This window comes from Echinococcus granulosus (assembly GCF_000524195.1).
Source record: "Echinococcus granulosus chromosome Unknown EG_S00085, whole genome shotgun sequence".
Taxonomy (NCBI): domain Eukaryota; kingdom Metazoa; phylum Platyhelminthes; class Cestoda; order Cyclophyllidea; family Taeniidae; genus Echinococcus; species Echinococcus granulosus.
This window is the reverse complement of record NW_020170465.1, coordinates 246,893-258,925: the sequence shown is the minus strand read 5'-3', so window position 1 is coordinate 258,925 and position 12,033 is coordinate 246,893. Positions and strand designations below refer to the sequence as shown.

Sequence of the window (12,033 nt, the reverse complement as noted above, 5' to 3'; positions counted from 1 at the left end):
GGAGTGGATGGAGTGGATGGATGGATGGATGGATGGATGGATGGATGGATGGATGGATGGATGGATGGATGGATGGATGGATGGATGGATGGATGGATGGATGGATAAGGCTTTGGTTGCCATTTCGTGGGACTAGTTTGGTGCACTTTTCCTACCCGCCTTCATTGAAAAAAGCAGTGGAAAGCGAAATGATTTACCCATGACCACGCAATTCTAGGATGTCTTCAGGAAGGCCTCAGACAGTAGACCCATGCCCAAGCATATTCACGCGAACGACATAGGTGAGGCTGCAGTGAACTTACATCCAAAGAAAAAAATTACCGCGGCAGGGTAAGCAAGCCACACGGAATGCTTTATTCCTCCCCTCATTAAACGAAATCCAGTTTAATCGAAAGGCTGAAACAACACCCCGCTGCCCGGTCACAGAAACAACGTTCTAAGTCATATAGAGTAAACTGAAATCTATCTGCTTTCCCCGCGTCGATTTAACGAGGAAGAAATACGGATCATTTCACATGAACCTCGGAATGGCGAAAATATCGCCTTTTAGCAATAATGGAGGAATTGGTAGGCAGCAATGGCAACCAAATATCCCACTTCGACACATCTGACACCCTGCACCACATAAGCGTAATTATGCGCACCCAGTGCGGATGCAGGAATCTCAACACATTGAGAGGTTGACCCAACTTCCATCATCTTCATTACTGAATACGCATCGGCCTTAATCACTAGCAAGTCGATATGGTGTAGCAGCAATTTCGCTGACAACAGACAGCAAATTACCTACCGTGTAGCAATCTCGATCCACATGGACACCTAAACACATGAAGCATTGCACAAATTAAAGAATCGGAGCGTAAAAACGTAAAAGCTCGGTGAATTTCGAGGGAATTAGAGGAGTTTCACCGGCCATTAGGAATGCAGTAGCGACTAAAAAATATCGTCGCCACCTTAAGCATTAGCTTCCCAGTAAAATCAATTTGACATTCCCAGCAGTTCCATGGGGATTGAAAACCAATCCCAAGTCTAGTGCATTACGCCCCAAAAGAAACGCGATATTGTGAATGTCACCAGCCTCACTCAATCGGATGAAGACACGATGCCCTCAACCAGAAATTCTAAATTAGCAAGTCCAACTAGAACACAAAACCCTCGACTTATTAGGCGGACACGCCATCCAACAAGAAACTATTACCAGTAGTGCTTGCGTTCACGGAACTCAAGCTACTACACAAACCACCCAGTGTAGGCATATGAACTAAAAGAGGAAATTCCAATGGGCTACTTCAACCACACAAAGGTACGTAGATAATTGAAATGCCGCACGCGTGGAACCGGCTAGCGCCACAATTGCGACAAGCCACAGACACATACACATCTCCAGTGTCAAAATAGGTTCAAGACATGGAGCTGGATTCGGAGCTCGTCACCGCCCCAGACACCAACACATTAATAAATCTGACATTGCTGGTAACTCCACCGGAAGTAAGTCGACACAAAGGGATGAAGACATGAAACTTGAACACGACTACCTATGGAACAAATAACAAGATCACAGGAACCAAGACGTAGAAAACAACATTAACTTAATGCAACAAAATCAGTAGCTTTGTGGAAACGTTCATCAAAATCTACACCAAATCAAGCAGAACTGAAATGAGAAAAAGGCACCGTACTATCCATTCACTTTACTCAAAAGCTTATTCAGCAGTGTGCATAAATTGCCAAACGTGGATACGATTATCAGTGTAGCCAGCAAAGAGGGTAGATCCGTCAGCTGACCATGCGAGGCATGTGCAGACAGGAAGCTTGGGTTTCTTCTTTGACTCCGTGTTGATGGCGGGTTCTACGCGGAGATCCTCCACCAATACCTTGTCCTCCAAATTCCAGATCTTAATAGAGGGGCCGGCAGCAGCACAAAGCCAGTAGCGAGTGGGGGAGAAGCAGAGGGCGTTAATCTCAGCCCCACCGGGGAGGGTGTATAGGTATTTGCTGGCAGCCAGATCCCACAGCATCGCCTGTTCATCCTTTCCACCGCTAGCGCAGAGGGTACCATCGGGAGAGATAGTGACATTGTTAAGGTAACCAGTATGTCCAAAATGGTCAGTCTTCAGCTTGCAGTTGCGCTGATTCCACACCTAAACAGCAAGTCATGAAGTCAGGTAAAAGACAACTTCCCCACCTTAACCACTTTATCCCAACCACAGCTAACTATGAGTGGAGTTTCCATATTGGGAGAGAAACGGACACAAGAAACCCAATCAGTATGGCCTTCATTGTCGAAGGTGTATTTGCACACACCGAGGGTATTCCAAAGTTTGGCAGTTCTATCGCGGGAACCAGAAACGATCTGACGGTTGTCAGCGCTGAAAGCGACGCTGAGAACGTCTCCATTATGGCCGGTGAAGCGCGTGGCAGTTTGGCCAGTGGTCAAATTCCACAAACGAAGGGTCTTGTCCCAGGAGCCAGAAATGGCAAATTGACCGTCAGATGACATGACAACATCACTGACAAAGTGGTTGTGACCGCGAAGAGCATGTTTGGCAACACCAAATTTACCCTGCTGGCCCTGAAGCTCCCATATTATTAGGGTTTTATCTACGAATAAACGCAAACAAATAAACATACCTCGGGATGACGAAAGCAGAAGTTCGGGATGTTGAGCATTTGTTGCAAGTTGGGTAACCCAATCACTATGTCCGTCAAGCGTTCCACGATAATGTACTTCTTCACCCATTATGAAAAGCAGCTATACACAACGTGCTGCACACCGTTATTAGAAGTGATAAAGTGGCGACTAAAACAAATAGCAAATAAGTGGCTAATTGTAGTCTTACTCTCCATTCCTACTAAAATTCACTTAAAGAAGACATTACCAATAATTTCTATTGTCAGACTGCCCATCATTATAACAACAATTAAAAGAAAGGACAAAATAATTTGTTGTAGATTATGAATAAAAATAGAATCAATGTTGAAGGCCTCGTAAAAAACAACGCTGTATAGTCACATTTTCAAGCAAATGCTCAGTGCAACTTCTTATGCTAACTAGCCAGTTCAGTTAGGGCTTACTTAAATAAGGCTCTTTAACAAAAACGGCCGTTAAGCAAATATCCAACATAGTTTGCACACCTGTCATAATGTAATACTTATGTTGTTTTAATGTGCCTTTCAGGGAGGAGGCAAGCAGGAAATTCGAACCTGGTAACTGGATGGCCCTCTCCCTTACCTAGTGACTGCGGCTCCCCTCCTTCTTGAATATTGTATTTTCCCTATACATCTTGTCGTCTTTAATAAAGATGTCCAAAGTAAACCAACCGGGCTTGTCTAGGAACGCTAGGAATCGGGAAGCGGAGACCGAGGAGTCTCGCTCCACAATAACGTACCAATGTAGCGTCCCGAGACTCCCCTAAGACGAAAGAAGACACAATACTCGGGCAGAATATATGTATTCGGCACGGAGAAGGTGTCTGGGCTATTGGCATGGCCCAAAAGGCCAGCCCACCCAGCGAGGTACAAGGGGGCTAATTCGAAGCACAAAAGTGGCGCCTCACCGGAACCGAGGGATAAACCACCATCGTATTACACCAACAATCCTAGAAAATCATGGGCTGATAACCAACTGAACCAAAGGAAAGTTTTTGTGCCCATGTAGTCTTGGTGTAGCATGGTGCTCATTCATCTACTCTCTCCTGGCCTTCATACCATTAGAACAAAGAGACTGTTTAAATTTGGACAAATTTATTATATATGGCGCCAAAGGAGATAGATACAAGTATAGGTAGCCCTGGATGCGCGGGTCTTCTTTGGTTTGAGAGATAATGACCACTCCTCCATCACGAGATTTGAGGCGACTGTCTGCTTCTTCCTTGAAGGATGCACTTAAGCAATAAAATCATAACATTGAGCAAAAAAACTGAAAAGGATTACCCAGCACCAATGTAAACGCTTATACGTAACTAATTCATTTTTCCTGTAAAGACTGTTCGGTGTAACTTGCAAGCAAAGATACTTAATAAGTTGCCCATTTTAGTAGGAACCAACTTTTGTCCAGGTGCACTTCCTGCTTCACATATTGCTCCTAACCCAAGTTTCAGCGCTATTTGCCACTGATTTTTTGACTGAATAGTGTAAAGTTGCTCTTGTTTAACTATCACTGTATACCTTACTTTAAAAATGGACTAGAGAAATTAATCGCGTACATAGGAAGTTTAGCATGGTTATTTAGTGCATGTTTATATTCTTGAGTTTTTGCTCTTAATGCAAGCAGTTTTATAATAAAAAGCATTTGATTTCTTGCATAGTGGCAAATTTTATATTCTTGTCACATAATCGCTAATCTTTTCGGCTTTAGGAGTAACCACTGATTGTGATTCAATACGCTACTTTACCGAAACTTCTCGAAGACTTATACAAGGTGATATGTGCCATGTCAGCCAGTTTGCACGTGCCAACCTGGGGAGTCATAATGCGTCAGGGGGTTTGGTATATTCCTTACTTAATGATCTCTAGTCAATTAACGAATATCTTCGCGGCTACCTTTCACCGTAATGCGTAAATAGAATCCTATTTAAACATAGAGTTGACGGAATCGTCGGCATTTACGTTTCTGACAAGGATGGGGCTCGAATGGTTGGAGGTGATTACTTAGCATGTACCTATTTCCTCTTTAGTCTCTATTGAGGATGCTCCCGAACAAGCTTTTATGACTTATGTGGTTACATCCTTCATCGCATCAGTTCAACAGCTTCCTAAACTTGGCTTTGGTGAGGTTCAACATATGATAACAAAATACCAAAATATGACAGTGAGTTTGTCTTAGTTTAAAGCCTCACGCATTTGAAGGCAAGAAAGTGTTGTTTTTTATGGAGAAGGTGTAATTTGATTCTCTTGCCGAATTTTATCCTATATAAATGGTTTCAGTCATTCATTGCTTATAGTGGACAATAAGTACTTACTTATTGAAAGAATTCAAGTTAACTTTGGTCGGTGGTAATAGGGTCTGTCTAAGAAGGTAGTGGACAGCTTGCCATCTGCTAGGCACGTTTTTTTGTTTTAAAACTTTAGATATGTCAGTTTGTCTACGCTCCCAATGAATCAACCCCTCCAGTTTACCTAACCGCCGTGGGAACGAACGCTTGCGATCTTGGTCTGCTTTCTTCATTACCAGCTCCCATATATCTTTTAGTAGTCAGGGGCGGTTTTCCATTTAGAGCAGTTTGTCTTGTTCTTAAAGGAATATATGTAGACTATTTAACAGATGCTTATGAGTCCGTTAGTTTTTATGTATAGTCTCACAATGGTCAGCTGGCCCACTGTTTTGCAGTGTTGTTAGGCTGATATAAAACACTATCTTTTTGATTTGAGAAAGTATTATTTCTGCTTATTTCAGGAGCGCTGACTTCCCTTGAGGTGCCGCTTCGACCATTACTTGGGGTTCTTGCATCGAGGGCAGCGGAACGCTTTGAACAGGAGGCTATGTTGACCCGCACTGATGCTGGTGGTCACTTCTATCGTATTCTTCGCACCGATGCCACTTGATTGCGCCGGCATTCGGTTCATCTTGTAAAGCTCTATTTCATCGTGTCAAATCAACGCCATATTCATTTTATTTTCTTGTTGTTGAGATGGTTATTTTTCTGTTTTCGTTTATTGTGATAAGTTTTCACACAATGGGTTAGAACTGACAAGGCGTTATTCAAAATTGTACTGTTTCGGTTGAAAATATCCAGAGCCCAAATTTTGGAGGCAAATATGTAAGGTCGTTGCACTTCTTAATTTCTAAAATCCGACTTCTGGAGTAGTTGGGATTGTGGTTGGTCTGCCATTGTTTTGGCCTTTAGCTAGCCTGCGTGGCCAATGAGTGGCGGTCTGGCGTCAACTAGTGCAGTGGTTGGAGGACGTTTCACCAATCAAAACATTGATTAATCAAGTAGCTGTAGGAGTCGCTGAGACCGCTTTAGCAATCGCTTTGTTAACCCCTTAGTCCGCCCATTGATCAGCTCCGGTTGAGCTATCATGTGTATCGGACGAAGTAAAGTGTTTCTGTGGATAGCGGTGGTGTTTGGCCTTATGCTTCTCGTGGAGTCTCGAAAAAATCGTGGAAAGCAAGTTTCGCCATTATATCTGCAATTCGTCTCCCTATGTTTCTGATGTGCAAAAATGACCTCACTATATTTGTTAGGATTAATGAGACTACTTCGATATCTTTATAATCCGACTTTCTAGTTTATTCCCATGTTTCGACAAAGGTGAGGTAAGCATTTGTGATTCAGTACTCGAACTATAGCCAAACATTACTGTCCACACAAGCATCCATAAGCGTAGACAAGGCCCGACTAATAGCTTTATTATTCTGCAGGAGTCTTGACTTCGAGAAGCTGGTTAATAAGTTATGGGAGCTGGATGCGAATCGGTTTGAAATTAACAGGGACTTGGTCCTGAATCTACAAAGTGCGTTACCTTTTCTCCACTTTAATTTAGTTGGGAAAGTTGGTCGCATTGCTACCGGCTTAAACCGGATTTAGAGAGGTGGATAAATGAACTGTCGACTTTTGGTAATTACAAATGACTTTTATGAGTTGCATCAGTTGAAATCCCCAATCTGCTACTGGACCAGTAGTTCTTTGCGTCCAATCTGTCATAATTGACAGTTATAAAGTTTTGATGACTAAATAAATGTGCCATATGGCATTTTTTAAAGAAATATGATCTTCCAACTAGTTAGAAGTCCAAATTTACACCCTCAAGTCTATTTTAATGGCAATACGCTACGATCATTCATGTCTATGCACTTATTCATGCAGAATAATTCTTTTTTAAGAATTTGTATCAAATCCATTGGAAGACAAAGCGCCTCAGCCGCTGTTTACCTTTGTCAATGGAACTCGGTTGTACAATACGCCTACATTTCGGGGTAATTTCCTTCTTTCTATTTACTAAAGAAGTTGAAACGGGAAGGTTACAGTTAGGTAGACGCTAATATTCGTTTATTTAAAGAATGTGAATCCGGTTCTACTGTCGTATTCACTAAGTTGACTCGTAGCTTGGTTAATGAAGGTTAAATGAACTAATGTTGACCAGAAATTCCTTTGTTTCATCTCCTTTTCAAACCAAGCACTTAGTGAATTGTTCAAATGACTTTTGGGCCTCTTTAATAGTGCAGCAGCTTGTGGCTATCGCTTGCCATCGGAGAAGCTGATATGTCAATGAAGACATCACTGAGGTGAATGATGATGTCATGGTGTCTCCTTTCCTTTCCTAACTCGAGTTGTCAGTTTTATCGACCGATTTGCCATTCAGAAAACAGCATCTGCTTCTTTGGAAGTAGAATTGGGAGGCAGGGAGAAAAATGGACTTTTGATTTAGGAGAAATATATACCAGCCTATCAGCTTCCCTTCTTCATCAGATCTGAAAGCCAGTTCCCTTTTACTTGGTGATGACAATAAGCCCGCTAAGTACGATTTGTCCGACCTCGAATTAAATATTTTTTGACTTTGGATTCATCAGTCAAAATCCTCGATAGCCAGCTGACAGCACTCTCATTTCAACGTTAGTTTACTGACGTTTTGACACATGTTATTTACTCTTTCCACTACCAAGTTCATATTTAGGTTCCCTAACCAGCGGACAATTTCATATCTGGAGAATGTGGGAGATGTAAATGAGGATGAGGCGGTATTTTCCCCCATCTTAAGGTAGGGACCCACTCATGGATGAGTTTTATTAAAAGGGGCATGAGGAAGGGTCTAGCCTTTCACTATCTCACTAGTCCTCTCTGCCTCAGAAGAATTTTTTCCTGGTAATCCCTTGAGCCGTATCACGTGGGCAAACATCAGTGACTGACCAACTCCGCCTGCAGTGAACCACACGCAAAGCAGGCTCAAATTTCTAGAGATGAGATGAGGTGCGGAATAGTGAGTAGATCATTCGAGGTTGGAATTCAAAGATGCATCATATTTACACATCACCTAATAGACAACCAAACGGAGTGCTAGAAAGGACAAGCTGGCCATCCTCCAAGTTTTTAGTCTGTGACCCGTTGTTAATGCCATTCGAGTAGCACTACTCATTTGCTGTAGCTTCCACGACTCTTGCCACCCAATTGATGTAGATATAATGGACTTATTTAATCACTCATGCTGAACATTACTGAAAGCTGGACTCATAACGTTGTTCTCAAATTTCATTAACGACGTTTGGTTCTCCCTAATTAAAAACAAATGCTGTTCCTTAAAGTTTTTTCTTTATCGCCAAGTTGCTGATTCAGACCGTTTCTGGGTGATACGTCCTGTTACTACACATCCTTCAAATGCTGTGAAATAAGTTTTGGGAGAGACTTCGGCACCTTTAGAATTGCAAAGCAGACACAATTCCAGTCACATTACCTTCCGTCACTGCAGCACCAGCTAGGCCGAAAACTCAATGGACCTGTTCGGCTACCTGATTGTAATAAACAGTCGGTCCAACAATCCAATTTCTTATAAAGATGAACGAGAGTTTTGGTTGACTTCTGCAGATAAACTGTCCTGTGAAATAAACTCATGTCTGCTTCCTGTAAAATGGCCTGAAATTATTCACGTACAAAGTTATTATTTTTAATGTAGGCTTACTTAATAACTTTTTCTTCCATACTACTTATGTGGTTCTATTAGTAGCAGTGACAGTAGTATCATGCTTATGCGAATTGGGGCTTCCATGAGGTTTCATCTCTCATTTGCCATAAACTTTTAGTGTTAATCTTTCCCTACCTTTAAAGTGAGGTCCACCAAACTCGAGATTTGATGAATACCAGGGAAGGATCTTACTGAATGATTTAGCTATCTCGAATTCCCTTCATTCTTGATGGAAGAGAACATGGTATGCAAAGATAAGAGTTCTTTGCTAGACCACTTTTTGGGGCCATTGAAATAAAAGGCTTTATCCAGACAGTATTGGCTAGCTGGTATCAAATTAGTGAGGGTAATTTTGAGGAGCTTTATGAAATCCACAAAACTACCGTCCCGTTGGACGCATTTTGAGAAGGGAATGAGAATATTTCTGACAGAATCTAAAAATTTGCTTTCTTCTCAAGTGATTTAATAGAACTTAAAATAATTATAATGTCAGATTCACTGTTACGGACTGTAATCACGACGAAAACATTGGGAGTCTTGTTAGGATTGTTAGGTTCTTACTTCGAGCGTCACGTCCTACCTTTTCGACCTGAACTTGCTAATGCAATTGTATTCAATGGGTGCAACTCGATTCTTTCCACCTCTTTTTAGCCTTCATCAAGTTGATGGGTTTTTATGAGCCAAATATCCTCGTAATTGAGACCTCGAACCCAGAGAAGGTTCAGAGTCAGATGGCCTTTCTCGATGCTATCCTAGCAACGCCAGTAATGGCAGAGGTGCGGCGTTATTTGGAGGAAAGGAAACTCGCATCTTCGGTTGACGAGGAGTTCAAGGAGATGCTCGGTCACCTCTGGTTCACCGGTATTGAGCGCAAAAAGTGCGCCTCTGGACAATGTTACTGATGTCTTTTTGTAATGCAAATCAACTTCATATTTGGATTTATTGATTAATCTAATCTTAAAATTTTAATTGCACAAAATCGGTTTTGTAAGAAGCAAAACCTAGGCAAAATCTGATTGGTTCTTTTTAAGCAACAAGTGAGCCCAGCAATTTAATTGGCGCTTTGAAGGTCACACACAAATGTTGCTTTTTTTCCATTGACTTTTTGAATCCATGGCATTTTAAGTCTTGCCAATAAAACCTGATGTTTTTGATTTTCTTTTGTAGACTTTTTTTAGAGCATTTTGCTTACTTTTGTCACATTTATTACCATCTACCGTTTTTGTTGAAATGATTCCAGGCGTCTGAGTTCCAGTGCCTTCGAACACGTGTTCCTGGGCGAGGGCAGAGGAGCACGGGTTCTAGGTTTCCACTACTGGCTTCCGCTTTATCTCCACGAACATGAAGACAATTTAAATTACTTCGGTTTCTATGGAAAGGTGAGAATTTACTGAATTCGCAAAGTTTTTGGAGGTTTTTTTAAAAGGTCAACGTAGTGTTGCTTCGTGAATTTTATGACATATCCTGCCTTTCCGTAGACTCTGCCGTCCATTTTAGATGCCTTCCTTTAGTGATTTTTTGGCATAGTATCCAATTAGTAAAAAAATAGATTTTCCTTCCATTTAGAGTCGATTTATCAGGGTCAAAGTTAACCTTTGATGAAGTTTTAAGTAAGATTTGTCCTTATTAAAAGCAATACATCACTGCGACGAGCAGTTTGGGCAGCACAGGTAGAACTAAAAGATGGGAAACGAATATTCTTTGATTTGGCGTCGTCATAACCGATTATAGCAACCACTCATTAGTGGTAGCGATGCGGTTTTTCGTGAGGTTAGTGAATATCGTGTCCTTCGTAAAGTGGGCTGTAATAGGCGGAATGTCAATTGGGAGAGATTTCTTTAGGCTAGCCGGTCTACGTCAGCCACATTCCCTGTGACAGTCGCTTTTCGCGGAGGCTGCTAATTTACTGCCACCCATCCATTTCAGCAATTCCACCAAATGAACCACTCATCCTTATTAGATTGACATGAGATCGCAACAAAGGTTTCACAGAAGGAAGGCATCTTCCGTGAATAGTTAATTCTTCAGAAGGGTTGTTAAAGTGGGTCGACATCTTGACAAGGATTTCACACTAACTAATAGTGGGTCAAGACCGTGTTTCCATGCGCCATAATCGACCTCAAAGAACTGCTTATCACAGGTCGCAGAATACAGCGATTAATGTCATAATCAGACTACAAAATAATCCTCATTCTTACATGGTTTTAAGGTAAATGTCTGTTGTAGAAAGTCATTCAGTATTTAGCAATGATCTCCGGAGACGCACCAATTGTATTCATGCTAGAAAGAGCGCAAGACTTCAGGAATCTCAGATGAGTCCTCTGTCATGGGCGGGACAAATTAGGTTTTCCCGGAACCCAGAATTTGCTGTAACCTCTTTAATCTTGTGACCTCATCCCATAAAGCAACTAGATGGACTCCACATCTGAAAGGTATCCACAGTGGCGGTGAATAGTCTGCGTGAAGGAGCGGTTGCACCTATCCTAGGTAAAAAATAAAAAAGCTGCTGTCTAATCAAAGTATTTGCCTCAACCAAACATACCCAAGCAACAACTTTTCATGATTAGTTTCTCGTCCGTGCCTGCACGCTTAAAATGGATGGCACGAAACTTGGAAATAAATGCTAGCCAAGTTGTCAAGGTGCTCCCTGTTGACGCCCATTCGTTGATGTCAGCAGTGTCTTGAGCTGTTTTAAGGCCATCCGAAAGTAATGCAGTGACTCTTCATCACGGTGAGAAGACATTCGCTTCGATTTGATTCAATTGGTCCTTCACTTTTATTTCATTCCATTCCTCTCCATTCCCGTCTATTTCATTATAATGCACTGGCATTGAGAAGCATTCCATTCAGTTTAATTCCATTTTTTTTCAATCATCCGGATTGGATCTAACTTAACTCGACTTCATCGGCAGGATTACATCTTGAGTTAGGCGAATCATCCAGTTGCAGCCAAGTAGCAAATAGCCGTATAGGCGGAGGTTTGTGTGGGTGGCTGTTGGATAGGGAATTCATTCACCTGTATTGCTCAAAACTGACCAGTGTACGCGGCGACCACTATCCAGCCTGCAAGTAACCACTTGTCCAAGCATTTCATAAAATGCATAACAAAGAGTGACCTTTTACAGACAAGTTTGCTTATCGTCATCCCGTCTGGTCACTCCGCCTCCATTTCAGTACTGCACATCTCACCACCATCTGAGTCACCTCTCGATTCTGCCAACGTGGAGGAAGTACCACTTCCTCATCATTCACAATCAGTTGACAAGAGTGTGGTAATCCTGTTTCACTTCGACAGTCGTCGCTCTGCGGAAACGAATAAGAGGTTGAAATGGTCAGCCCATGTTGTGTGAGACTGCATGCGCTATTCCATCCACAAGTGATGTCCGCCTTCTCTTCCACTCCATTTCATTCCCA

At 42.0% G+C, this 12,033-nt stretch overlaps 3 protein-coding genes across 3 annotated transcripts in view; 2 read left to right on the top strand and 1 right to left on the bottom strand. All coding sequences in view use genetic code 11, as the record gives it.

Annotated features, from left to right (window-relative positions):
• Positions 1–1,703: 1,703 nt before the first annotated feature.
• Positions 1,704–2,740, bottom strand: EGR_07740 (Guanine nucleotide-binding protein subunit beta-2-like protein; the record flags this gene model as incomplete). Its single annotated transcript, XM_024496989.1, has 2 exons — positions 1,704–2,141; positions 2,186–2,740. The coding sequence occupies 2 exons, from the start codon at positions 2,738–2,740 to the stop codon at positions 1,704–1,706; spliced, it is 993 nt and encodes a 330-aa protein (XP_024348612.1).
• Positions 2,741–4,471: 1,731 nt separating this feature from the next.
• EGR_07739 (Mitogen-activated protein kinase scaffold protein) lies at positions 4,472–5,544 on the top strand (the record flags this gene model as incomplete). The annotated part of the gene is made up of 5 exons (XM_024496988.1): positions 4,472–4,557; positions 4,584–4,642; positions 4,677–4,810; positions 5,071–5,152; positions 5,396–5,544. 5 exons carry the CDS (start codon positions 4,472–4,474, stop codon positions 5,542–5,544), a joined length of 510 nt encoding a protein of 169 aa, XP_024348611.1.
• A 696-nt stretch (positions 5,545–6,240) lies between these two features.
• Positions 6,241–12,033, top strand: part of EGR_07738 (Poly(U)-specific endoribonuclease) — a gene marked incomplete at both ends in the record, with an annotated part of 8,761 nt that continues 2,968 nt past the window's right edge. Inside the window, 4 exons of the mRNA XM_024496987.1 lie at positions 6,241–6,254; positions 6,365–6,456; positions 9,271–9,496; positions 9,860–9,998. Coding sequence (XP_024348610.1) covers positions 6,241–6,254; positions 6,365–6,456; positions 9,271–9,496; positions 9,860–9,998 — 471 coding nt within the window. The remainder of the gene's footprint in view (positions 6,255–6,364; positions 6,457–9,270; positions 9,497–9,859; positions 9,999–12,033) is intronic.